This window comes from Maylandia zebra, linkage group LG19 (assembly GCF_041146795.1).
Source record: "Maylandia zebra isolate NMK-2024a linkage group LG19, Mzebra_GT3a, whole genome shotgun sequence".
Taxonomy (NCBI): Eukaryota; Metazoa; Chordata; class Actinopteri; order Cichliformes; family Cichlidae; genus Maylandia; species Maylandia zebra.
The window spans coordinates 23,037,397-23,064,974 of NC_135185.1; the positions used below are offsets into that span (position 1 = coordinate 23,037,397).

The 27,578-nt window shown below is 42.9% G+C and overlaps 2 protein-coding genes across 5 annotated transcripts in view; one reads left to right on the top strand and one right to left on the bottom strand.

The window, feature by feature from the left end:
- Positions 1-19,944, top strand: part of uggt1 (UDP-glucose glycoprotein glucosyltransferase 1) — a 33,400-nt gene extending 13,456 nt beyond the window's left edge. Inside the window, exons 15-41 of one of the 2 annotated variants that reach the window (XM_004540302.2) lie at positions 26-111; positions 476-611; positions 2,348-2,479; positions 3,459-3,623; positions 4,519-4,639; positions 4,923-5,021; positions 5,210-5,233; positions 6,557-6,651; positions 7,193-7,399; positions 7,517-7,648; positions 7,781-7,911; positions 7,986-8,081; positions 8,304-8,406; positions 8,530-8,609; positions 8,943-9,132; positions 9,396-9,554; positions 9,709-9,794; positions 9,933-10,017; positions 11,738-11,826; positions 11,909-12,013; positions 12,178-12,262; positions 14,909-15,091; positions 15,415-15,575; positions 15,688-15,802; positions 16,335-16,451; positions 16,947-17,091; positions 17,177-19,944. In XM_004540302.2, the coding sequence (XP_004540359.2) occupies positions 26-111; positions 476-611; positions 2,348-2,479; positions 3,459-3,623; positions 4,519-4,639; positions 4,923-5,021; positions 5,210-5,233; positions 6,557-6,651; positions 7,193-7,399; positions 7,517-7,648; positions 7,781-7,911; positions 7,986-8,081; positions 8,304-8,406; positions 8,530-8,609; positions 8,943-9,132; positions 9,396-9,554; positions 9,709-9,794; positions 9,933-10,017; positions 11,738-11,826; positions 11,909-12,013; positions 12,178-12,262; positions 14,909-15,091; positions 15,415-15,575; positions 15,688-15,802; positions 16,335-16,451; positions 16,947-17,091; positions 17,177-17,196 (3,147 nt within the window). In that variant the 3' untranslated portion in view covers positions 17,197-19,944. The remainder of the gene's footprint in view (positions 1-25; positions 112-475; positions 612-2,347; positions 2,480-3,458; positions 3,624-4,518; positions 4,640-4,922; positions 5,022-5,209; positions 5,234-6,556; positions 6,652-7,192; positions 7,400-7,516; positions 7,649-7,780; positions 7,912-7,985; positions 8,082-8,303; positions 8,407-8,529; positions 8,610-8,942; positions 9,133-9,395; positions 9,555-9,708; positions 9,795-9,932; positions 10,018-11,737; positions 11,827-11,908; positions 12,014-12,177; positions 12,263-14,908; positions 15,092-15,414; positions 15,576-15,687; positions 15,803-16,334; positions 16,452-16,946; positions 17,092-17,176) is intronic. The other variant, XM_004540303.2, reaches the window with a different exon arrangement.
- Positions 19,304-27,346, bottom strand: LOC101468524 (transcription factor Sp3). Of its 3 annotated transcripts, none has more exons than XM_004540306.5 (9): positions 27,192-27,346; positions 26,765-26,862; positions 25,915-26,145; positions 25,211-25,813; positions 23,675-23,887; positions 23,388-23,592; positions 23,091-23,280; positions 22,729-22,925; positions 19,304-21,286 (listed from the first exon to the last, which is right to left on the bottom strand). In XM_004540306.5, exons 1-9 carry the CDS (start codon positions 27,196-27,198, stop codon positions 21,033-21,035), a joined length of 1,998 nt encoding a protein of 665 aa, XP_004540363.1. In that variant the 5' UTR covers positions 27,199-27,346; the 3' UTR covers positions 19,304-21,032. The 3 variants fall into 3 exon arrangements, with proteins under 3 accessions (XP_004540363.1, XP_004540364.1, XP_023011354.1); XM_004540307.5 differs by having other exon boundaries at positions 27,152-27,339; XM_023155586.2 differs by lacking the exon at positions 26,765-26,862 and having other exon boundaries at positions 27,192-27,334.
- Positions 27,347-27,578: the final 232 nt, after the last annotated feature.

Sequence of the window (27,578 nt, forward strand, 5' to 3'; positions counted from 1 at the left end):
GAATGCTAACACGCATCTGTTGCAGGTGATCATTCTGGATCCGACCCAGGAGAACACTGTAGAACTGCTGAGCGTCGCAGAGATGTTTTATGCTAATAATATACCCCTCAGGTTGGTGTTTCTGTCATCAAGATGTATACATTTTTTGGACATTTTCTTGGGAATTAATTATCAGCTTTTATGAATTTGAATGCACAACATATCACTTTTTTATTGCTGTACAGTAACCAGAAAACTAAAATAAATAAATAAAATAAAAGAGGTGCTGCAGAGCATTGGTAGTCAGTAGAAATGTGTAGTTAAAAATCCATTTTTAATTTAAGAGTTTTGTCAGGGATGTTTGGAAGACCTTTGATACCGCGCTGCATGTGGCATCTTGGGATCGTCAGTTTGTTTGAATACTGATGAAGCAGGCAGCACACGCTCTGCATTTTAACTGTTTTTGGAAGCTTACTTGCTCCGTGTTTGTGTTTAGGATTGGGCTGGTGTTTGTGGTGTCTGATGAAGACGACATAGATGGTATGCAAGATGCCGGTGTGGCACTCGTCCGAGCCTACAACTACATCACTGAAGAGGTGGACAGTCAGAATGCATTTGAAGCCGTCATGTCGGTGAGTCCATTGTTCACAGAAACTAGGAAGTGAAAAAGACCTTTGTAAGACTTTATCTAATCTGTGTCTCTGTTACTCTTTGCCTGATCCAAATAGTTAACGCATCCCTCCTATCAGGTGTCTTCCCCAAAAGCCTTAAAAACAGCAGTTATCAAACCAATATTAAAGAAAAAGAACCTAGACAGCACATTAATGCAAAACTACAGACCAATCTCTAATCTTCCATTTATCGTTAAACAGCTTTCTCACAATGAACACCCTCTTTGATATTTATCAGTCTGGTTTTCGTAGGCACCACAGCACCGAGACAGCCCTTGTCAAAGTGTTTAATGACATCCGTATAAATACTGACCGTGGGAAATCCACAGTATTGGTACTACTGGACCTTAGTGTGGCGTTTGACACCGTTGATCATGATATATTACTGGAACGTCTAGAGAGCTGGGCCGGACTCTCTGGTACAGCACTCGACTAGTTCAAGTCCTACCTTAAGAATAGAAACTTCTATGTGTCAATTAGCCAATTTTCATCACAAAATATAGAAATCACATGCGGGGTCCCCCAGGGTTCCATCCTCGGGCCCCTCTTATTTAGCATTTACATGCTCCCGTTAAGCCAGATTATAACCACCAATAATATTAACTACCACAATTATGCAGACGATACTCAACTTTATATCTCAATGTCACCAGGTGATGTTGAACCTATCCAAACTCTTAATAAATGCATTGAGCGAATTAACAACTAGATGTCTCATAATTTCCTTCAACTGAACAATAACAAAACTGACTTATCTTTGGACCCAAAAAAGATTGATTAAATATCAGTAATCAGCTCAAACTGGTCCAACTAGAAACTACCGACCAGGCCAGAAATTTAGGTGTAACAATGGACTCAGACCTGAACCTCCAGGGCCACATAAAAGTTATAACAAAGTCAGCCTTCTATCACCTGAGGAACATTTCTAGGATTAAAGGACTGATGACACAAGGAGACCTAGAAAAACTCATCCATGCATTTATCTCTAGCCACCTTGATTACTGTAACAGTATCTTCACAGGTTTACCCAAAAAATCAATCTGACAACTGCAGCTGATTCAGAACGCTGCTGCTCGTGTTCTCACTAGAACCAAGAAAATGGAGCACATTACTCCAGTTCTAAAGTCATTACACTGGCTCCCTGTAGCTCAGAGAATAGACTTTTTAAAGTGCTTTTATTAGTTTATAAGTCCTTGAATGGGTTAGCACCAGAGTACATTAGGGATCTGCTATCATGGTACAAACCATCCAGATCAGTTAGGTCCTCCAGCTCTCGTTTATTGACCGTCTCTAGAACCAGAACTAAACATGGAGAAGCAGCTTTTAGTTTCTATGCTCCTCACATCTGGAATACTCTATCGGGAGAATGCAAAGCAGCAGAGACACTGAACTCTTTTAAGTCTAAAATTAAAACTTACTTATTTAGACTTGCTTATGAGTAACTGATCCTATTATGGCTCTCTATATGTTTGTTTTAATTTTTATTATAAATTATTGTCTTGATTATTGTTTTATTGTAAATGCTTTCTTGTAAATGTTTTCTTGTTTTTTACTTTTATAGTGATTTATGCTTTATTTTTTGTTTTATTTTAATCATGTAAAGCACCTTGAATTGCCTTGTGCTGAAAGTGTGCTATACAAATGAAATTGCCTTGCCCACTTGTTCATCCCGTTCTCTTCTCTTCTCCCTCTTATAGATGTTTAACCGTGTGCCAGTTGGTGGTCGGCTGAGTGTCGGGGATGTAGTTAAAGTGCTGGAGAAGAAGTTTCCCTACGTCGAAGTCAGCAGTGTCCTCGGAGCCGACTCCAGCTATGACAGCAACAGGAAGGTGAGTCGAGCAGGATGTTTTTTCTGTTCATATTATTAATCTAAAATTACATTTTTATTAACACAGCAAATCTAAGTGTACAATTACAGTCAAAAGAGCTGTATGTAGCACCAGAATAAAAGGATAAATGAGCAACTCAAGAGTAGTTTGATAATTCATCAGTGGATGAATAGTGGTCATTTTATTAGGTACACACATTAAACTGCTCACAAACACAAATATCTGAGCAGACAATCACACGGCACCAACTCAACTGAGCGTCAGAAATGGGAAGAAAGATTATTTTAAGTCACTCTGACTAAGGGATGTTTTTTGGTGGCAGAGGGACTGCTCTGAGTATTTCAGAAACTGCAGATTTATTCCGATTTTCCCCACGCAATCATCTCCGGAGTTTATAGAAAATGGTCTGAAAAAAGAGGAGAGAAAAAAAATCAGTGAGCATCAGGAGAAAAAACCCTTGTTGTAGTCAGAGGAGAATGGCCACACTGCTTCATGCTGATAGGAAGCCAACAGTAATTCAAATAACCACTGGCTACAACCAAGGTATACAGAAGAGCATTTCTGAATGCACATCATGTTAAACTTTGAAGCAGCAACCACAGAAGACCACACTGCGTCACACTCATGTCAGCTAAGAAAAGGAATCTGACGTGGAGTATCTGTCGTCTGATGGCTGCTTCCAGTAGGATAAAATCATCTTAAAGTGGTTTCTTGAACATGAGAATGAGTTCACTGTACTCAGATGACCTTCAGTCATCAGATCTCAATCCAGTAGAGCACATTTGGGATGTGGTGGAATTGCAGCAACTGTACAATAGTATCATGTATTTAAGAGGTTTTTAGATGCAAGAATATTAAGTGTGATTTTGTTCTAAAAGAGAAATAGAACAGCCTTTTTAAAGTGGTCACCTAAAACTGACTGCAGAGCCGAATAATTAAGGGTTAACCAGATAACATTTCTTTCTTTCTTCCCTTTCAGGAAGGACGGGCATACTATGAGCAAACAGGAGTAGGCCCGCTGCCTGTGGTCATGTACAACGGGATACCTTACCAGCGTGAACAGCTGGACCCGGATGAACTGGAAACTGTCACCATGCAGAAAATCCTGGAGACCACCTCATTCTACCAAAGGGCCGTCTACCTGGTCAGTTACAATCACATTTACAATAAAAGCTCATTATCTGCCATATCATTATTTTATTAAGGGTTATTCTAAAATACAGGTTTTAGAGCATCAGTCACAGTTTCTAAAAAAAAAATCTGTTGCTGGACTTTAATTCAAAACAACCAATAATATATCTCAGTTTCATCTTTTGATATTTTATATTTGTATTATTTTGAACAATATGCAGAAAACTGCATTTTGCCTCAATTTCACAAGCAAACTTCAAATCTATTCTCATTTTTAACAATAAAAATGTGTTGTTGTTTTTTCTAAAAAGTACTTCATAAGATATATTTATTTGTCAGTCCTTTTTCTTTTAATTAGGTTTTTCTTTCCTGGACCTGCTACAAAATCTTAGTGTAAAATTAAAGGCAGAAGTTAAGCCACCATAAAGTAAACTTGCTAAAGTACACTGTCTGTCTTTGTAGTCATAAAACAAATTCTCTTTTCAGCAGGATCTTTGTGAGCATGCCATCTGTCATTTTTCCTCTTTTAATGTCAGCCCATCACACAGAGGAGCCAAATCTTTGAATTGATTCTTTCAAAGGATTTCTAAGGAATTTAAACACAGCAAGCAGCATTTAATTTGGTGGCTATAGAAGTCTTACTGGTCAGCATAGCATTAGTCATCCTACCTACCTTTTCTCTTTTCTTTTTTTTAATGTTTAACTCAAACTTATTCAGAGAAAACTTTCTAAACAAGCACCCGTAACTGCAGTGGAAAGGCCATTAACATTTAAGAAGTGCTTTTTAAACTGTGAGCAGGGAAATCTTGCAGAGAAGGACCTCCTGCATGACTGTCAGCTCTGCAGCTAAAGCGACGACTCTGACTTTTTACTTTAACCTCGCACGTTTCCTCTCATGTCACTCGCAGGGCGAGCTGGCTACAGACCACGATGTCGTCGACTTCATCATGAACCAGCCCAGTGTTGTTCCTCGAATCAACCCCAGAGTGTTGTCCACCAGCAGAACCTACCTGGATCTGTCTGATACCAGTAAGTATGAGGGTTTCTTAAATTTCAATTTTTTTTAGATCATCCTCAGAAACTAATGTGCTGTCTGTGACATGGATGACTCAAAGCTTCATGTAGAAGCACAGTTAGTTTTCCAAATATTCTTCAACCATTACTGCTACTATTTATTTCTATTTATTTGATGATTATTATTTTGTTGGCGTTTTTTGCAGTACAGATATGATGTAATCAAAAGTTTGTATATTATAAAAACATTTGCTCCAGAATCGATACTTTACTCCTTTTTTTTCATCTCGTTTTGCAGATAACTACTTCATAGATGACTACGCTCGCTTCTCAACGCTAGACACAGTAGAGAAGAACACAGCTGTGGCCAACAGCATGAACTATATGACAAAGAAAGGTAAGAGCACTCTGGCATCTGATCACTGAGTAGAAAAGCATGCCTGTGGATTTTTTTTTCTTGTTGTTACTTGTGAAGATAAAAAATTTCAAAGCTAAACTCTCTCCTGGTGTATTCTCCTTCTGTCCCCTCCTCCTCCTCCTCCACTTCCGCCTCTTATTCATGTGTTTTTAAATTCCCTGCATCAGGGATGACCACCACCAACAGGCATGGTAATCACCCTTTTTCTCCACATTATTCCCCCTCCTACTCACTTGCTCTTTTTTTCAGTTTTCTGTTAACGACATTGTTGGCACCGTGTTTGTGAATCCACCACCACTCCTCCATCTGTGTTCAGTTCTCAAAGGACACAAATGACTAATAATTATGCATGTGATAATTGTACACCAGTCTCCAAGCATGAGTACCAAAATTTGTTTATGTAACTGCTCACTATAACGTTGTTTGTTCCAGTGGGAGAGCATGATAGTTCACCCAGTATGATTTCAAAGAAACTGCATGAAAAGTTTGAACGGTGTGATAAGGAAGCAAAATTTGGAGCAGAGAGCAGCACTTTAACACTCAGTGGTCACTTTATTAGGTACAGCTTGATAGTGCTGGTTCCTTCAGAGCTGTCTTAATTGTTTGTACGTGCTGGAAGTAAGTCTCAGAGGTTTTTGGTCCATATCAACACGATGGCATCAAACAGGTGATCTATTGGATTGAGCTCATTTGAGTAGAGCGGTCATGTGATGTTCAAGAAACCAGTTTGAGATGATTTGAGCTGTGCAACATCCTGATTCATTGGGCGTAGCTTCTGTTCTTAGCTGACAGGAGTGGCACTCGGTGTGGTGTTCCACTGCTGTAGCACATATGCTTCAAGGTTCAACATGTTGTGCATTCAGAGAATCTGTTCTGCATAGTGCATACTTGGTTTTTTGAGTTACTGTTACCCTATCTGGCTATTCTCCAACAACGTCTGGCATCAACAAGGCATTTTCACCTAGAAATTTGCAGCTTATTGAGTATTTTCTTTTTCTGACTACATTCTCTAAATCCCAGTAGATCAGCAGATTCTGAAACTCTCATACCAGTATGTCTGACACTACCAACTATCCCATGGCTAAAGTCACTTAAATGACCTTTCTTCTCTATTCCTATGGTCTGTATGGTAAATAACGCGTGTGTGTGTGTGTGTGTGTGTGTGTGTGTGTGTGTGTGTGTGTGTGTGTGTGTGTGTGTGTGTGTGTGTGTGTGTGTGTGTGTGTGTGTGTGTGTGTGTGTATTTCTGATGAGTTGCTTGCTTGTTTGTTTTTTTAGATATAAGTGACCTTGATCCTTGATGTTTTTATGTGAAGCTGTTTGAACTTCTATATGTGATATTGGGCTATAAATAAATTTGAACTTAATGAACCGTGAACAGGCGTACCTAACAAAGTGGCCAGTGAGTGTATTATCTTTGTTTGCCAACACCATTAATACCACTGAAGTTGATCTGTAGCACAACTGTGGTTGTTTATTCTTACCTCGTGTCTTTCTTCTTCTGTGGTTGTCAGATGATGCCTACATTCGTCCTGTGACTTTCTGGGTAGTGGGAGATTTTGACAAACCCTCAGGACGCCAGCTCCTTTATGACGCCATCAAACACATGGTATGAAATGAGCTGTGTTTAAAATAATTGTTATACAATTTTTGATGTCAAGTAAACTGTATAAAACAAATTCTGATACCTTCCAAAAGTTGCTTTTTCACAAAGGATATGTGACCTAACCACCACATAAAGCTACTACTTGATGTTTTTATTCTGCAGCCTGTGGCTGCTGCAGACTTTTATACACAGCTAGGCTAATGTGCAGCTCGCTATAGCATCATTGCGTGCAGACACAAGAGTGATGACTTTATTGTTGTAGAACTTGAAGGAGAGAAAAGCAAAAAGGCAGAATGCCAAAAAGTAATTGTGTTCCTTCGCACAAAGAAAAACACGGATGCAAAGCAATGAAACGTGGTCTGTGACATTAACCAAATAAATGCACATGCTTGTTAAAAAGAGGTGAACCAGTTTTAAAACTGAGACTGTCCACTCTGTGTATCATAGTTTCCTTTACAGTGATACTCATGTGGAGTTTAGCTTATAGACGGTCAGAACATTAAAGCCTGCAGAAGCTTACCATCTCTCCCCTCTTGTACAACAGAAAACCAGCAACAACGTCCGACTGGGGATGATCAACAACCCGTCAGCTGACGTGTCTGCTGAGACGACCCGCGTCACCAGAGCAATCTGGTCCGCCATGCAGACACAAACTGCCAATAATGCCAAGAACTTCATCACAAAGATGGCTAAAGAAGAGACCGCTGCGGCCCTGCAGAAGGGTGTCGACGTCAGCGAGTTCGCTGTCGGGGTGAGAGGGTTACACACAGAATCTAAACAGGATCATGGCTTAGTGATCCTAGTTTTTTTACTCCTAATTTGTCCTTTTGTCAGCTGCCTACAAAAATATCTATGTTTTTTTCTTCAGGGTATGGATTTGTCACTGTTTAAAAGTGCGTATGAGGCTTCCAAGTTCAACTTCCTGCTTTCCCACGCTGCTTACTGTCGAGATGTGCTCAAACTGAAGAAAGGACAAAGAGCAGTTATCAGCAACGGAAGAGTGAGTCAGAAATTTTAAACCTGTCCTAGATGTTGTATAGGTTCAAATATAGCTTATATTGATTTCAAAAATGTCCATCTACCCACATTTGCTGTAGTTATTCAGTCAGTATTTTTGTTTTCTTCTTGACAGATCATAGGTCCGCTGGAGGAGGCGGAGGTGTTTAACCAGGACGACTTCCTGCTTTTGGAGAGCATCATCTTAAAGACTTCTGGAGAGCGCATCAAAAGCAAAGTTCAGAATTTTGGAATCGAGGAGGACAGGTATTTTCAGGCTCCTCTAAGAAGAAGTTTACAGATGAACTTTTCTTGTCGCACTAACACTTCATTTTTCTCAGGGCCAGCGACCTTGTGATGAAGGTGGACGCTTTGCTCTCGTCTCAGCCTAAAGGAGAAGCCCGTGTGGAGTATGGCTTTGCAGATGACCGCTACAGGTACAGCTGTGTATAAATCAGATGAGCAAGATTTCTTTATTGAGTTGAGAGGTTTAAAAAGTGAGTACTTCACAAGGGTGATTTGATGGTTTATTTCAGAAGGGAGACCTTGAAGAGGTCGGTTAAAGTTTTTTTGTTTGCTTTTCTTTCTGGAGAAAGCAGGAGGATCTTAAATAGGTTTTGTTTGCTTGATTTTCTCGTTGATTTGCTGTTTGCTGGCAGTGCTGTGAAGATTCGTCCCAAAGAGGGAGATGTATATTTTGATGTTGTTGCCGTGGTAGATCCAGTAACCAGAGAAGCTCAGAAACTTGCTCCTCTTCTTCTGGTAGGTTATCTGTGATAACTCCTTTGAATTTGTGATCCATCATGCTTGTATGTCCAGTTGATTTATTTCCAACGTGTTCTGCTTTTGTTCTGTGTAACACCTTTCTCTCCGCGCCTCCTGCAGGTTATAAAGCAGCTGGTAAACGTCAACCTGCGTGTCTTCATGAACTGCCAGTCAAAGCTGTCAGAAATGCCCCTGAAGAGGTGAGAAAACAAGCAGTTTCTGTACTCCATGCTGAAATTGTACATCCTGGTAACACCTTCATGGTCTTTCTATTTCCTCTCCCACATCACTTTTCATTTATCCTTTAGTTAAAGTACAGAATCATCAAATATCATATTATTATGCAGGTTTATAATAATATGGACATCTGCTAACAAGTTGTTACCGTTCCTGAATCTTTTGATGTTGCTTCATGTGCATATGGCACTTACTATAAGTCAGGATTGTTCTGTTAAAGCAGGCAGGACGTGGTATAAAGACTCCTCCACCATATAAAAGTTCACCTGCTTTCTGCTTGTGTGTTTGTCTTCCAGTTTTTATCGTTACGTCCTAGAGCCAGAGGTGGCGTTTCAGGCTGATGGTAGTTTCTCTCCTGGGCCTATAGCAAAGTTCCTGGACATGCCCCAGTCTCCACTCTTCACTCTAAACCTCAACACTCCCGAGAGCTGGATGGTTGAGTCTGTGCACACTCGATATGATCTGGACAACATTTACCTGCAGGAGGTACAGCAGTACATCTGTTTTTAGGCAGGGTTGCTTGTTTGTTTGTTTTTAATTCTTTAATTTTGCTGTTTCAGTACCTCACCTGGCTGGACAACATATAGATAATATAAGTAGCTTATATATTGAACATTTTGGAGTCCAGTCCTCATTGAGACCTTCAGCTAATTTGGGAACCATTATTAATGTGTGTCTGTGGAGCCCCTGGGCGCTGATATCGGGCTGCATGAAGTAAACTTTCCTTGGCTGTGCTTCCGTGTTTGCAGGTGGAGAATATTGTAGCGGCAGAGTATGAGCTGGAGCACCTTTTGTTGGAGGGCCATTGTTTTGACGTCAGTTCGGGTCAGCCTCCACGTGGCCTTCAGTTCACCCTGGGAACCGAGTCTGAGCCCGTCATCGTGGACACTATCGTCATGGCAAACCTGGTAATCGCTTCAAAGCACGGCCCTCTCTATAACACAGCTTTGATTTGTTATACTTTAATGCTTTTCTACTTGATAAATAACATATTTTTTACTTTCCTAGACATTAATATTCTCTCAGCCTGAAATTGTAAATCTCCTTTGTTCTGCTCTGCAGGGTTACTTTCAGCTCAAAGCCAACCCAGGCGCCTGGATCCTGAAGCTAAGGAAAGGGCGCTCTGATGAAATCTACAAGATTTACAGGTAATAATGTGCAGAATTGGCTATATTCTGTCACATATAAATGAAATGTCAGCCACTCCTCTTTGCTCCTGGTTTTATAAATTAATCTGAAAATCTCTCTTCTAATGTTTTCATTATCATTTCTTTCTTCTGTTGCAGCCATGACGGCACAGACTCTCCAGCGGACTCGGACGACATTGTAGTCGTGCTGAACAATTTCAAGAGCAGAATCATTAAAGTCAAGGTCGGTTCACTTGCAATGCAGTGACGTCTTTCTGGCACAAAAGCACAGAAGCAATGGCAGGAATCTGCCCTTCAGCACTGTTAGCTGGATAAATCCAGGATGGAAAGTTGGTGAGCAGAATATCCAGACTGCTCAATTTCTCAGGTTTCTCATAAATTTTAACGAGAAGCAGAAACTGCAGTCTGAACTGAGCCGTTTTGAGCTGAATAAATATGTAATTTGTGCAAAGATGACTAAAGTAAAATCAGACTTTGAAGCGGTATTTGCATATGACAGATGTGCCCACGTGCCAGTGCATTTTTCAACTACAGACAAAAGCACATACACATTAAGCTTCTCTCACCTCTTTGTTTTTCACATTAAAAAGCCCATATTATAAGTTTTGGGCTTTAGTGGGATTTATAGTGTTTTGTTCGTGTTCGTCTTCTCAAAAATTCTGAGAAGTTGCAAAAGTATGCTTCAAAATTGTCTTCCACCATTCATCTACATCACTGTGTAACACATTTCCATAATGCCCACCAAACAGCTTGTTTGGCCCTTCCTCAAAGAAGGAGCAGCTGCCTCACAGTCGACCTTTATTCCCTCACTGTGCTTACTCTAAAGGTTAGCCACAAGCAACGCATGCCAGTTTTTGTAATATTGGCTGCCAGAGTGAACAATGTCTTCACTCCAGGTCTTGCTTATGCCCCTTGACCCCTGTGTGGTAAATACAGTCTCATCTCCTATGCAAAAATATAGGTAAAATCCAACAACACTGTCAGCTTTTACTCTCAGGTTGTTGACCTGCTGTTGTGTCTATGAGTGGAGGTTTTTGCAGGAGAGAGGTTTTCAACAATAGGTGTGGTTGATGCTTTGTGTAGGTTGAATGCTAATTGGTTGACAAGTGAGCTGGGAGGGGAAGGGAGCGACAGGCACTTCATATTGTAATCTAAAGACTCAACAATATTAGACGACTCCCTATGAGCAAGCGCTTGGTGACAGTGGGAAGGAAAAAAACCCCTTTAACAGGAAGTAACTTCTGGCAGAAGCAGGCGCTAAACCTGCCGTGACCGAGAGGGAAGATGCAGCATGAAAAGTACAGACAGTGACTATCCTGAAAACTTCATTGTTTATCACTTCAGCTCTTTGTTGTTAGCTCTTCTCTGTGGCTAATTGGTGAACCAACAACAGCACAAACAAGAGACTATACTTGTCTGTTGTCTACAATTCTATTTCCAAAATTTAAGATAAAAAGATGAAAAGCTTTTGTGACTAAACTACTGTGAAAGTCTTTCATAAATATGACATCTGGCCCAGTATCCACCCCATGTCTGTAGCTCTGCTCCCAGAATCTGAGGGTCCTGAGACTCTGTGGATTACTCGTGTTTTTGAAGGCAACATCGCCGCAGCATTAGCTTAGCATTAGCTTTGATAATGTGCCCAAAGAGCAAAGCTGTGTAAGAAAGCAATCACCTGAAGCACTTTGACTTAATATTCCGAGAATTGCACTCTTGAACTCATGGCAACATGTGAACATGCGATCTCGTGTGATCTTAAAGCCAATACAAAATTTAAGTCAGAGTAAAAACTCAACCACTAATGTTTTGTGTAAGTTTCAGTCCTGAATCAAAACCACGTCATATGATATTTGATTCATATTTTAAACAGAATAATTGATTTTCTTCTTTTCTCCTCCCACAGTATGTTGTGACTGACTGAGTTATGATTGTGTGTTGATCAGGTCCAAAAGAAGCCAGACAAGTTCAGCGAGGAGCTGCTGAGTGATGGGACGGAGGAGAACGACACTGGTTTCTGGAATTCTCTGACCAGGTGCAGCTCAAAACAGTGATCTCATTTTTCATTTTCAGATGTTCAAAACTGTCAAATAATCGCTTTTCATTTTGTCTTTCAGAGGTTTCACGGGTGGAGGCAAGACTGAAGAGCCTAAGCAGGACAAGGAAGATACGATCAACATCTTCTCTGTGGCCTCGGGGCATCTGTACGAGAGGTTCCTCAGGTGGGTGTCAGAGATGTGACCAGGCAAAGAAAGGGGATTGTTGTGTCAGCCAAAAATCCTTGAAAGCGAACATCCCTGCTTCTTCCTTATACTTTTGATTTTAGAGTCTTTTTCTTCCCAGTTCTGTTGCCACCAGTCTTTTTACTGTCCTCCTTCTCTCTCAGAATCATGATGCTGTCAGTTCTAAAGCACACCAAAACTCCCGTCAAGTTCTGGTTCCTCAAGAACTACTTGTCTCCCACTTTTAAGGTAGGATTTTACTTTATTTTATTCAATTTTTTGCCTCTGGTGTTACTTTAAAACTCAGCTGGCATCTCGTCACTGATGTGGAAATCTTCTCCAATGGCTGCAGCTTTTTCTCTGTCCAACATCGATGTGAAGCTCAAGCAGAAACGTGCAGCAGGGATCGGATTACTCCCTGATTTTTCTTTTAAATATTCTTTCGTTTTTATGTCTAAAAATAATTTGTGTGGGAGATACTGTTGGCTTCTGAAGGTGCTGCAGTTTAGTGGATAGGATGCTGAATGTATTGCATGTTTTAACACGAGCGTAACAACCTTTGCTTGCAGGAAAACAGAGAAATGTGGGATGTACTTAGTATTTCACTAGAAAACAAGTTATTTGTTTAAAGCACAGTACACCCACGGTACAGTACTCTGACAGAATAGGCCCAAAGGAGCATTTCTCTTATGTTCTCACCATAAAAGCAGACTAAACCTTCCTAACGCTGCCGAGTGCAGCTAGTGTGAAGAAATGTAACAACCACCTCACTGACGCTGTTTTCATACATGACCTCTGGACTATTTCAGGAAAATTGGGTCAGGAGGTTGTCCGAAGTTACTCACATGTGACACACAGCAGTGAACGTTTGAGAAGCACTAACTGGACATTTTTTGTGCCCACAAGGCGTCACACCTGAAACCCATTTGTTCGCGGTGAAACCACCGGAGTGTTATTGAATATCACTCTGAAGCTGATGGCTGATCCCTTGTGGAAGTTCCAGGCTCTGGTTGTCGGGTCATGTGTCAGTCAGCGGTATCCTGCTCTCTCATTGGTTGTTGCTTCAATTGCTCGCCGGGAAGCTTAGAAAGTTTGTCAGGTCCCGGGCATTGGGCATCGCCAGCGGTTATTTCACCCGTAGATGGTTTGAAATGTGAATTACACTTCTGTGCCTGATCTATCTAATGTGGCTTTGATGTGACTGCACCAAACATTTATACTAGTCTTCAAAGATTTAAGCCCATTCATAAACACTGAATCGAGCAGCTTGTGCTATTTCTGTAGCACGGCACAACAACAGCCTTCTTTCAATAAAAGAACCAAGCAGACGGCTGCAATAGGAAAAGAGATTATTTTTAAGTCAAAATTGAGCCAAAAACAGTAACAGCAAAGTGTAGAAAACATATTGTCATAATAAATGTGAATTCAACAAAAAGTAATTCAGTGAAAATTAAATACATCACAAATATTAAATTGGTAGATCACTGTTACTGTTAGATTTGTATTGTTGATTGTCATTTATGCTTAGAAATATTTAACCATATATGCTTAGAGGTGTATAATCATTTGTAGATTGAAAGAATGTCTCATCCTAGGAGGTCTGTAACAGCTCTGTGTAGCATGAAGGGGGAGTGCGTTCACTCCCTCTACAGAGTGTTCCAGCGTAGATCACACCTCCTAGGAGAGGTCGTATCTTTTCTTATTGATTTATGGTATAGCAAGCACACGTATATCTGTTTAAGTATAAGAGCCTTTTGTTCAGATGGACCGCTAGACTCCTGGCACCAGCTTTGGGGAGTCTTCACAGGGTCACATCTGGATCTCACACACACACACACACACACACACACACACACACACACACCCACATACACAGGCAAGGTACTCTTTGTGTGTATGTAGACGTCATATGTTAATGAACCGATGCATATTCATGTAACCTCAATAAAAGAACAGTGGTACGGGAGAACGGACGAGAGCAACTGGGGTCAGGCGAAGGAACGGCGCTTTGTCCGGTCTCTCCCGTGCACAAGAAACATGAAGAACTTTGCCTACTGGTGTCTTGCTTTGCAGTGTAATTATATTGTCCTCAACGTTCCAGCGGATAGGTTCAAGCTACAAACCTATCAGTTACCATAAATAAGATTTAGTTAAAAATAAACATCAATATATATAAACAATTTAAGAATAATAAAATCTGCTAAAACTGAGTGTAATCATACTTATTTCACTTGAAAATTTCTATGAATGAGTTTCGTTCCTCAGTAGATTACTGCACAATTTTATACAAACATGTGGCATTCACTTTACTTTTGATTTCTGCTGTCCTACAAAATCATCTGTCATGCCACATATTTCACTAATTTCTAGAAATCCTACGTAAACAACACAAAACTCAACATTTAGAGCAACTATTCAACCACAGAATGACTGCGTTTCACTTAGCTTACCACTCTTAGTTTCAGTGTTACAGATGTAAGAGTTTTCTGAAGTCCAGAAGAACAGTGAAGTTTGAAATGCTTTAGGCCATTACTGATTGGTCCGTGCAATAATGTCTCTAGCCATCACATAGCCTGCTCTTTGCCAATTGGCTGGGAGCAGTTTGTGTCCTTCTACGACCTCATAGAGCAGCATAGCAAGGCCAGATTTGCTGTCTGTTGAAGTTACCATTTTGTTTTGTTTTTTTTTGGGGGGGGGGGGGTTGGTCTTACATTGTGTTTATTTAATTTTGCATTTTCGATATTTGAGTCCATTTTCATTAAATCTGTCAGGGGTCAGTTGTCGGTCAGCTGTCAGCCTGTTTATGAATTATTTATGGCCCCATATTGTCAAAGGGGAAAATTATGAGGTGTGCACATGCTGACAGCTCTGTTCCTGTGTGTCACCATCTTTCAGGAGTTTATCCCCCACATGGCAAAGGAATACGGCTTCCAGTACGAGCTGGTCCAGTATAAGTGGCCCCGCTGGTTACACCAGCAGACGGAGAAGCAGAGGATCATCTGGGGCTATAAGATCCTCTTCCTGGACGTGCTGTTCCCTCTGGCCGTCGACAAGATCCTGTTCGTGGATGCTGACCAGGTTTGCTCACATGTAGCTGTGCAAACACAGTCACTCATCCTGCATCTGTCCAAATATTTGTTCTTTTACTATTCAGTAAAGGAGGAAACTGTCAGCTTCAGAGAACCTGTTCAATATAATATTCCTCATGACTGCCATGAAGTACTAAAAGGTTTGGAAGTAGTTTTATAGAAAAGTTTGGAAGTGCACACTCAATTTTGCTCCACATGAGTTCCTAGACTCCTTTTTTTTTTCCCTTTTTTTTTATGTGAGATATGTTCTCTACTTTTTATTTTTACTGTTTTGTGCCAGCTAAGCTGTTCACACCTCCTCCTCTGCTTCAGATCGTGCGCACAGACCTGAAGGAGCTGCGTGACTTCGACCTGGAGGGAGCTCCGTACGGATACACTCCATTCTGCGAGAGCCGCAGGGAGATGGACGGATACCGCTTCTGGAAGTCCGGATACTGGGCGAGCCACCTCGCTGGACGCAAATACCACATCAGGTAGACGCTGATCGCTCAGCTCCAGTGTCGCAATCAAGTTTCAGCAGCATTTAACATCAACTATCTGCAAACATGCTTTCCTGCAACTTTCACGTGTTACCATCGTTTGCAGCGCGCTGTACGTCGTCGATCTGAAGAAGTTCAGGAAAATAGCTGCAGGAGATCGACTCAGAGGACAGTACCAGGGGCTCAGCCAAGACCCCAACAGCCTTTCCAACCTCGACCAGGTCTGACGCTCTCTTCACTCACTGTCTGCATTCGTGTTTTTATGTACACGTGACATCAGAGCCACGTGTTTTATGTAAAACAGCCATATGTTTTTAGATTGATTGAACACTCTTCTCCAGTTTTTCAGTGAAGACTTTAGAGCAGCCTCGCGTTAGCGTGCGTCTGTTCCTTGTCGCCGCTCGTGTTTACTCGTCATGTTCTGCTCTGCTTCTGATTTCACGACAGCGCATCGCTGGTTTTATGATTGCGGCATTGTTCAGCAGCTTTTACATTTCAGGCTCTGATGTTCTTGAGCACAGCGACAGGACAAACTGTAGTCTGTGATTGCAACTTGATTACTACGCAGCTGAAAGAAAACATAAAGACAGCCAACTGTGAAAGTACACAGGGGAAGCAGATGCTGCTTCTAATGCTTGTTTGTACATGATGGTTCAACCTTCCTAACAATAGTTTTCCCTTCTCTGCTTTTAGTTAAGCTCTGCACTTTTTCTCACTAGTTTTTTTTTTTTATATGATTTGATTTTTTTCCAGGATCTTCCAAACAACATGATCCACCAGGTGCCCATAAAGTCTCTACCTCAGGAGTGGCTGTGGTGTGAGACCTGGTGTGATGACAGCTCCAAGAAGAGCGCCAAAACAATAGATCTGGTAAAGAATGCTTCTTTTTATTTAACTGTTTTCTGTACAGTTTGTCAGAGTTACAGAGGATTGATGGCAGTTTTCTAAAGATTCACATGTATCCTTACAGCCACTAGAGGGCAGGCAGGCTTAAGAATGAGTTCACATTAAAAATAAGACCACCTTCTTCTTCCACCACAGCAGATCATCTGCTTCCATCTCACCCTGTCCCTAGCATCCTCCTCGGTCACACAAACTCTCTGCCTGTCCTCCTCTACATTCATGAAGCTTTCTCTTTTCCTCCTGCCTGGCAGTTTTATATTTAATATCTTTTGCCCAGAATATTCACTATCCCTCCTCTGCACATGTCCAAACCATCTCAGCCTTGCCATGAAGGTTTTAAATAGTCGTTTTATAGGTGGACATAAATCAGTTTTGATGCTGCATCCTGTTTTTGTACCAAACCACATTATGTGACCCATGATATGAGCTGTTTTGTCTTTTTTCTCATTTTCCCAATATCAGTGCAACAACCCGATGACCAAAGAGCCCAAGCTGCAGGCTGCGGTGAGGATCGTGGCAGAGTGGACCGACTACGACCAGGAGATCAAACGCCTGCAGGCCAGAATCCAAGACAGAGCGAACCACATGGCGAAGCAGCAGGACACAGGTGCGCCTCGCTCGCAGAAACCGATACGCGCAGCTTTCCGCATTAATCACTCAGACTAACGTCTCTCTCCTCTGTCCTCTGCCAGATGCTCACACGGAGCTGTGAGGCGCTCGCTACGATGAGGCGCTGAACTGGACTCTGTTTAAAGAGTCTGCTTCAGAACGACGCTCCTCTCCTGCCTCGGGGACTGCTGACAGACTGACCGACTGGTTGAAACAATGTCCAGTTTTTTGTTCTTTTATAGGTTTCGGTGACTGTGTGGGTGCAAACTGTGAGGATGTGTTTTGTGAAGCGAATCGTGCATTTTTTTTCTCCCTGTAGTTGATGTCAGTCTGTTTGCACTGATTGGGATTCTGGTTCTGGCTTTTGTAGAAGCACAAAGGGAGGAGGACTTCAGAGAATGGTATTGCTGGTTCATTTTGGTGTTTATTTGCTGTATGTCAAACATCTGGTGCTGGGAACACTTTGCATTCGCTCATTTGAAGCTGTTTGGTTTTTCTCTGGATTGCATAAAGATACAAGTTCACGTGAAGGCTGTGATTTTAAAGAAAACAAGGAGAAGCACTGTAAACTCTCACCCACAGGTGTTTGACCTGAAAATGAACATCAAAATCAGTAGGATTGTTGTCACTGTGACTCTCAGGTACAGATGTTGCAGCATAAAGTCAGAAGCTGATCAAAGTTATACTCTAAAGGGAAGAGGAGCCTTAAAAATTTGGCTTAAAGCAAAAGTGATTTCTGTTCTTTGGTAACATTGATGGATTTGTCATCTTCATCTTGTTTCGGCTGTCAGATATTTTTGTTAAATAAACTCCGATTAATGGGTGGTCCAGTGTATTTTTGTTTACATGTGATTACTTGAACAATATTCTGCTTTAACTATTTACGTCCTATGCAGATTCTCCTAATCCTGGTGAGAAAGCTAGTTAGCAGCCAGATAAGTACACTGCTGAAAAAGGAAACATTGGATCACATGATAACAGCAAGTCCGTTAAACTTCAGGGATATCATTCTGTCCTGGTAGGAAGCATGAACCACTGTGAGTCCAGATCACCTGCTCTGGTGCAAATCGCAGTGACATCAGAGGCAACAACCAGACTGCCCCTGTAGCCCTCGTGACTGCTTTTTCTCTAGTTTTGGTTTTTGCCTAGTGTCCTTGTCACATCTGGCAGCATGAGGCAGTACCTGCAGCCCATGCTTGCTGTCAAAAGAAGCTTTGCTGTGTCTCCCAGCACAGCCTCAAGACTGTGGAGGAGCTGCAAGGAGGAACGGGAGAGTAGCCAGAGCCCTACAACATGACCTCCAGCAAGGTATTCATGTGCAGGCTGTCTGAATCAGAGTCCACGAGGGTGGTGTGAGGGCCTGACGTCCCTTTGTGGGACCTTTTCACCCCAGCACTGCGCAGCTTGACAGAACACCAGAACTGGCCGGTCTGACGCTGGGACTCCGTTCTCCCATGTGAAGAGCAGATTCACTCTGAGCCTGAAAGAGTGTGGAGAAGCTGGGCAAATGTTTCACTGCTTCCAACATCATCCAGCATGACAGGTTTGGCAGTGGGTCAGTGGTGATCTGGGGGATTCATATCCTTCAGTCACACAGACCTCCACAGGCTGCGCTGGCGTTACCAGGATGGCATCATCAGACTGATTATGCAGGCCAATAACTAGACTGTGTAGGTAGTTCCTGGATGACAAAGTAGTGATGTCACTTCCTTGCACCAATCTGAATCCACATGAGAAACCAGCCTTTCTGAAAAACACCTAGGATTATCAAATTTATCTCTTAGGTGCATTTACTGTGAGACTAAAGTTTCCACTGTGATTATGTCACAGCTAGAAGTGTAATGAAGACAGTATGGATATTAACAGTGTACCTTTTTTGCATATAAGACTGGGAAACGACCCCTCTCACACATGTAGCATGTCGTGATGGTTCTTGTTCTCACATTATGCACAGCTGAGTTTCTTAAAAACAGATCTGATGGCAACATCTGGATCTGCCACAATGCCGTTTAATATTACAGATCTACTTTTTCCAGAGCAGCGATTCATACTGTGATCTCGTTGCACATCACTGCTGGTCTCTTCCTTTCCCCCATTGTTTACTGTCATCTTACCTCTACCAACCATCAGCATCTGCATACTCTCTAAAGCGTAACTCTCTTGGTGCAGGGCGTCCCATTTCTGCCCCCGACACACAAAACGTGTTACTGGAAGGTTTCAGACTTTTATTGTGATCCATTTGAAAAAAGGTTTTACAAAAAGGTAACATTCAATTTTTACACCAATTCTTTAAAAAAAAAAAAAAAAAAAAAAAAAAAATCACTTAAAATAAGGTTTTGATACAACAAAATTCAGTTAACTAATGGCTTCTATGAACAATGTGAAAATAAGATAATATACATGTAAATGAATGCTACAAAGATGAGGACGAACAAAGGGATTACATCAATTAAAATAAAAAATAAAAACACACAAACAATGGCATTGATTGTTTTGCTTTTTCACTTGAGTGACATCTGGCCAGAATTACCAACAGAGCGGTTATTGCAAAACGAATCCCACAGCGTGTGGCGTGCAACTGGAATGTGATGACACAAAAAGAAGCAGGGGGGGGAAAAAAAAAAAAAAAAAAAAAAAAAGTAGAACTGCCTTTAATGAGGCCGATTTGATGCATCCGTTTTCTTCACATGGCAACACTGGTGTGTGCAGACTCCTCCTGCAGCCAACAAATAACCCAGAACGCTTTAAAACCTATGATTCCCATCATCGTGTGGCTTCAACATAGACGACACCCAGACCAGCAAAGAGACGTGGAGAACTGAAACATAACAAGAATTAACCCCCCCCCCCCCCCCCCCAAAAAGGAAAAAAAAGGATGTGGTGTTTCTTTAAATGTTGACAAGCACAGCGGACGGCGTGCTCATGAAAACAGATGCTGAAAGAAGTTGCTTGCATTTGTTTCCCCCTCCCCTCCCCTCGTCCTTGAGGCAAAAATGCAAACTTCAAACCGGTTAATGGTGGCACTGTCATCTTAACCTGACCAGCCAGCTGCGCCCGTGCTCTGCGTCGAGCAGCGCGCGGCGTGACATCAGCACCGCTGCCCTGACTGGGCTGGAAAATAACCTGATTTGCCGTCTTACTAAAGTCTGTAACGCCAAACGCGAAGCCCCTGTGAGCAGCTGGTTACCTTTAGCACGACGACAGTGAAGGGAGGGGGGTGGTACCAGACTGCTGGATTTTTTTCACTCTCAAGAAAAAAGCGAATCAGCACATTTCCAAAAAACATTTAAAAACTACTTTTAAAAAAACAAAACAAAAAGAACAAATCAAGGCAGCGGTGTGGACGCCGCGCCGCTTCAAACAGGGCGCTCAGATTTGTCACGACTCTCCCCGAGAGTTTCCACGGCTTCCTTTTCCCTCGGTCCGATTTCACAAACACATTTACCCCCGTTACAGTTACATCATCTGCAAAGCTTTTTCTTTAAAAACAAACAAAAAACCAACATGCACCTCCAGCATTTTATACAAGAGTATAATACAAAATAAGGCATTTCATCGTGTTGAGTATTCATGTCGTGTTTTGAGTGTTAATGTGTGTTTTCGTGTGTGTGTGTGTGTGTGTGTGTGTGTGTGTGTGTGTGTGTGTGTGTGTGTGTGTGTGTGAGAGAGAGCGTGTGTACATAGCAAACACATTTTAATGTTATTTCTTTTTGCCCGCCTATAAAAAGACTGCAAAAAACAAACATAAAGTCAAGATAACTCTTACTTAAAATATATATATTTGTCATATACATTTAGGTATATATTCATATGTAAAAAAAAACAAAACAAGGAAAAAAAAAAGGGGGGGGAAGAGGGGAAGAGAAAAGCCCAAGAGGTCCCTTTTGATAGGCCAGTTCTCAAAAAGCCACCTCACCACATCAACCCCCACCCACCCCCTCATTCCATGACCTCGCTGGGCGCCACTGTGACCAGCTGCAAGGGGATCTCCTGATTGGCTACAAGGTCGTGCGCGTTGGTGGCCTGGAGGATGAGCGTTGTTCCGTCCGTGTTGATGATGGCGTCGGAGGTGGGCGGAGACGTGGAGGGAGGCACCCCGCCTTTTTTATTCTGGTGAGTCTTTATGTGCTTGGCCAGGTGGTCGCTCCGCATGAACCTCTTGGAGCACTCTGAGCACACAAACTTCTTCTCCCCTGCAGGGTCCAACAAGCACACATCAGTGGCGACGCACATTTTTGTCTCCAACTAATTGAACTGGAGCATTTGGAGACTTTGTCGCTTGTTTCTAGCATCAGATCCTTCACTTAGCAGTGGGGACGGCTCCCTCGAGCCTACTCAGGACCCCATTTTAAGCATTTCCTTTCCAAAACCCTCTTCTTAGTGTAACTGTTAAATAGTTTTCAGCATCACATTAATTTAGAGTCATAACATTTCAGGGCCTTTACCTCACAATATAAAGCATGTTGACATGAATCTTGATTTTGAGCAAATAAAAGAAAGAAAAACATCCCTACAGCATGATGATGACGCTGCACACTGGACAATAGGGATGCCGTTAATGAGTTGCCTTTCCTCACTAAGATGCTACAGAGCAACTTTATTGCAACGCGACTTGATTTGCAGCCCTTGTCGAGGTCATGTGACCTTTCCTCTCTTCCATACATCTTAAAAAATATGTGATGTTGAAACCATAGATCTCTAATCTGATTCTACACTGAACTTCCATCTCCTCAAAGGAAGTGTGGATCTCACTCATCGTGACCACTGGATTCTTGGAGTCACGTGAGCAAGAGCCTTCATCACCATCTACTCAGATTCACGACATCACCTGGTTGATCAGGTGACCATATGACCCAAGACTCAATGCAAAATCTGGGATCAGATCCTAAACTTTGGTTTCCTCCCTCACCGACTTAGAGGGTTTTCAAAATAAAAGCCAAAAAGGAACCCAAAGGCTTTACCAAGATAGCAAGACTGAGCAGCTACACCTCTACATTAATACTGCTGGAAGACTGTTGATGGATTTAATGATTTATTAATGACAGACGGTCACATATTGCATCATTGTGATAGAAATGTGATCGCAGTAATGGGGTCAGATTTCTAAAGAAATCAGAGCCTGACTCTAGTTGTCGTTTAACCCAAAGTATTAATTAAGGACAAGCACACATCACAAGTTTGTCATCACAGCCCCCGACTACATCTCAGGCTTTATCACAGCAACGGCAGCCTCGTTAAAATGATTTAATAAAAATGCTTCATGCTGAGTTGATATTATCTGCTACTTAACTGCTCAGATGAACAATGATGTAATTTCAAGTGTTTATTAGCTGATTCAATTCATTTCAACTACAAATAAAATAAAACTGATATCGCTGATGATCTGCTGTGAAGTGTCGGTTTCTCACTTTTTTTTCCCTTCGTGTTTCACACGTCTTTGCTGAACATTGCGTGATCGCAAACCAAAGCTCTGGACAGCAGCAGCAGCAGACATGAAAACATTTTGTAACTGTAACATTGTAACGGCAACGCGATCCCCACATGAGCTCCGACCATAAAACTGTTACTTTGTTGTTATTCTTTTCTTTTTTTTCCCCAATTTCAAAACAAAAAGCGTGTCGACAGGTGATCTCACCTGTGTGCGTCCTCCTGTGTCTCTGCAGCTCGTCGCTCCTGGTGAATCTCTTCCCACAGAACATCCAGTTGCAGACGAAGGGTCTCTCGCCGCTGTGCCAGCGCAGGTGAGCTCGGAGGTGGGATGTCTTCCCGTAAACCTTGCCGCAGCCGGCGATGTGGCAGATGTGCTGCTTCTTCTTCCCCATACCTGAACCCCTGTGGAAACGAGGGAGAGTGAAGATAAGAGGGAAGTGCTTCCATTTTCCAAACTTTGCATTTACTAGTGTTTCCTTTTTTGTTCTGCTGGTCAAAGGTGAGCTCAGCACCTACACCTCCTGTTATCCATGGCGTGTGTGTGTGTGTGTGTTCTCAGAGGCCCACCTTCCTCCAGACTCTTTGCAGTTGGGGCAGGTGCAGGCGACTCTGCGGAGCCTTTTGCCCTCCCCGCTCGGCGTCTCCATGTCCTCGTCTCCCATCTGAACACGCAGGTTGTTCAAGTCGCTGGGGTTCAACGTGGAATCCCCGCTCAGCTGCCACTCCTCAGAGTCTGGCTCTTCCTTTATCTGGATACCTGAGCAGAGGAAAACAGAATGAAAGAGGGAGATTTAAGAAACTGTAAGGGATTAACTAAATGAATGAAATGAGGAGTGATATATGCACAAGCATACAGCCACGTACCTGCTGGACTGTTTGCATCCTCTCCCTGCGAGTACTGGACCCCAGTTTGTGTTATAGAGTTAACTGTGACTGTTTGGAGGTTGGGCAGGCTGACCTGGCCTGTCTGGCCCAGGGGAAGGGTCTGGACTGGGGCTAAAGTCAACTGTTGGGCCTGGCCCTGACCCTGGGGCAGCTGAAGTCCTTGGAGTGACTGGACACCCTGAACCTAAGAGAGAAAACAGATGTTTTTGGGAATCTTATGGCAAAGCAAGCTCACCTGAAAGAGCAAAACAGCCCCTTGAACTTACCTGGAAGGTCTGCCACTGGATCTGTCCAGTAGCAGTGACAGTTTGGGCCTGGATGAGAAAGGTCCCAGGGTTGACCAGCTGCACGCTCTGTAGAGTCTGACCTGCTCCTGCAGTCAGGTCCTGACCCTGAGCCACCTGGGCTACCTGGGCCTGACTGTCCCCAGACAGCTGCAAGATGGGCTGTGAGATAGTGGTGGCATTGGAGGATGACACCTGCAGGAATAAATTACACTTTTAAACAAGGGCCAAAAAAGTAGAATTCATATGTTTCCCCTTTTTTTTTTTTTTTTTTGAATGCAGTACTTTCTGCAGCGGAGAAACTGCACATTACCGCTTTATGTAAAGGCCCAAATAACACAAGTGCATGAAAAAAAAATTAACCAAACCTATTATCAGCAGTGCACTTTTAGGCCCTTTTGCTTTGTATCATGTGCAGATGCCTTCTTGTCAATCACATCTACTAGAAATTATCCCCCCAAAATTGTAAAAAGACAGATGTGAGATGCACTGCAGCGCTCTGATCTAAAGAAGAACTGATGAAAGTACACAAAGCTACATTTTTATGGCCTGACAAACCAAAGAACTGCATTTTTCGAGTGAAAAGAAAGTGGACATCAGCAACAGACTGAGAGGAACCATCAGCAGGAAGAACAGGAAAAGTGTGATCAGTATGTGTCAGTGTGCAGTAATTTAAAAAACAATTTCCAAATATGAGTTGAGGCCACAATATTTTTGTGAATGCATTTGTGTTGCAGTTGGATGTTGATTATTCAGACAGCTGTGAGTAACAGTTTCATAAGTCCTTTAGTTGACTGCTAGCATGACACGCTGTGCTGAAATAATAGAGACATTGTGCAATCAAATGACTTTAGCCAGCTACATCATTTTAACATGATTTCAGCCCTCAGTCGAGCCCAGGTTCTTGGTGCGTTTCCATAGGAACCACCAGGTGGTCTTGGCCAAAATATGTTCTGCGATACACATCAGTCACAATAAAAACTTCAACAAACATAAAGAGGAGTTTGTAAACTTTAAATGCACACCTTAAAGCAGTGCCTCACAGACATTATTGGCCTTGGGGTGATTAGAAGAATCTGCTTAACCCCTCATTACTTGGGCTGGGTGTCATTTTTCACATTCTGTTGCCAGTAACGACAAAGTTATTAAATTGTGTTTACTTTACAGGTTATTATTATTACTATTATTATAGATTTTCTTTAGTATCTTTTTCATTAACAAATGTTTTCTAAGTGTTGTGGGGTTGTTGTGCAAAACCTTCCCATTAAACTGGCAACAGTATGACTAAAGCTGGGAATCTGTCAACTCTTGCAACAAATAAGTCTTCAGGAATGACGATATTCCAGGACCTATTGTCCCCACTTATGGCTTTAGTGCAGACCAAAAACTTTTCCTTTTGAGATTGCTTCATTTTATTAAATTGCTCACTTATAATTTAAATTGTAATCAAATGTCTCCAGAGACCATTGGGCATGACACACATTCACATGACATGCTGCTAAAGCCACACACGCTGACCTGGATTTGCTGCAGGTGGTTGTGGGAGTTGTAGTTCTCCGAGGACGACAGATCAGACACGCCTGCGGACACGGCAGTCGCCTGGGTGAGAACTCCTGTGCCGTCGATGGTCTCAGGAAGCTGGGCGGAGTTGGAAGAGGAAGTGGTTGTTGGCACGTAGAGCTCTTGGTTGGCGCTCGGGTCACTCACAGTGACCAGCGACTGTTTGGCTCCGGTGTCCTGGTTCTGGGTGTCGAGAGCCTGGCTGCTCATTATCAACTGGCCTTCAGGTGTGACTCCTGTTGCGATGGGGACCGTCTGAGCTCCGGTCAGCCCCAGCGACTCCAGATCCACACTGTTTATAGGGACGAATGTTATGTTGCCAGGAAGCCCTACAGGCATGGTGCCCGTGTACGCCGAACCTCCAGCTAGCGAAACGCCTTGGATCGACTGAACCTGCCCCGCCTGTGTCAAGAGATCTGTGGTTGCCGTCGTGGCACAGCTGATTCCAATGCTGCCCTGGCTGCCATCTTGGAGTAGCTGAATCTGCCCCGTACCGTCATCCAAACCCTGCGTGGGGAATCCTGCAATTGTCCCATCTGCATTTTGGATTTGAGGGATGACCTGAAAGACAGAGCGGGGGGGGGGGCAGCTTTGAGCATGCTGATCACCTATGCTGGAGTGCTCTGATCTATATGTTTTTCTTTGTTCATCTTTTTTTTTACCTGATACTGAATGCCCGACACTCCATTTGCTGCAGCCTCACTCCCGGTTGCTGTAACATATATGGGCTGGCTGGGAATACTCCCAATAGGAAGCACGTACTGCCCGTTGGACGTGATAATCCCCGAGTTTGGAATGTGAACGACTCCCTGGTCTTCCTTCCCAGCCGATACGGGAGTCAACACCTCCCATCGATCTGAGCTCGTCAGCTGAATGGCTGACATATCTGTCGTCTGGGAGCACAATCAAAAGTCACATTAACAGGGACAGATCACACTTCCAACAGGGAGACAGTGACTCCTCTCAGCTTCAGATTAGATCACAGTCTGGCTATTGTCTACCAATCAGGTTTGGATTCAGAAACTGTGCAGATGCACGAAAGGAACAAGTGGAGCACGGGCAGGAGTAGATCATGCAGCATTTAAAGTCACAAGAAAGATGTGAGCACTACCAGCACACATACACATATACAGAGTGAAGATAGCAGGCTCAGATACAGCCGAGAGCAGGGTGTGGGGGATGGGTGGCCATTACAACACAACTCCAAGCTACTGTTTTGATTATGGACGCTATCCGTGCTACATTATCCCACCCCTGCATCCTTCGAGCCCAAGGTACACCGGCTATCTTCCAGCGAGCCGACCCAAGTGACTGACTTCAGTGTCCTACCCACTATGGGCGGGTTTTACAGGGGTAAAGTGGGTGGCCGTTATTGAGGGGAACACAGGAAGTGTACGGCTTTCTCCCCATGCCATCAAAATGTTAAAACCTGTGAACTTCATGCTCCCAAAACAAAACACAACCGAGAAATCGAAAGCGAGCGAGAAAGACGAGCTAGAAAATGTCGGATACCTGTGTTTCCGCGGCGCCGCCGGGTTGCAGAAACTCGCTTTGACTGCTGTCCACGTCCGCGGACGCCATTTCTCCTTGTTTCAGAGGCTGCTCTGGCGCTAGCAGGGAGAGAGGGGGAAACTCAGCAAAACTCTGTAATCTTCAACTCCTGCCTGCCAGAAAAGCCCGCAAAGCATCCCCACTCTCCGGTCCCAAAAGGAGCCGACTGCGAAATTCTACTTTGCAGCGGAGGTTCTGAAGAAATTTGGGGGGCCGAGCTCGACTGTTTACTTTGTCAACTCCGTGGCTAGCCAGCTAGCTCAGTCAGCTAACCATATCGAGCTCGTTAGCAGCAGAGCTAAAGATAAAAAGACGTAGCTCGCTCGGCTCCAGCTCTCACAAACTCACCGATTAGCTGCACGCTTCGATGTGCTGAACGTTTACGTACCAGTCATAGCGTGAGTGGTAGTAACCCAGGGGATTATCGGATCAACTAAACTCCGAACATGATTATTTTATCAAAGGCGGGCCAGTGTTGATCGGCGAATTCGGGTCGATTTTTTTTCTATTTTGATTGACGGTGCGGGAAACACAAAAAGGTGGGACTAACAAGCTTGACCGTCGAATTTGCATCACATTACAGGACGTTCCGCCCTTCTTCTCTACGTCGATTGGCTGAGCGGAGGTTGTGGTGGAACGTCATTGGTTAAAATCGGGCGCCAGTCATTTTTTTTGTAGGACGAGTGTTTCCTGTTTGTTGAAGGAGACAAGAGAAGGAATGCAGTTGTTGAAATTTAAACAGGGCTTAGTTTGAATACGGAGACGCTCCAGTACA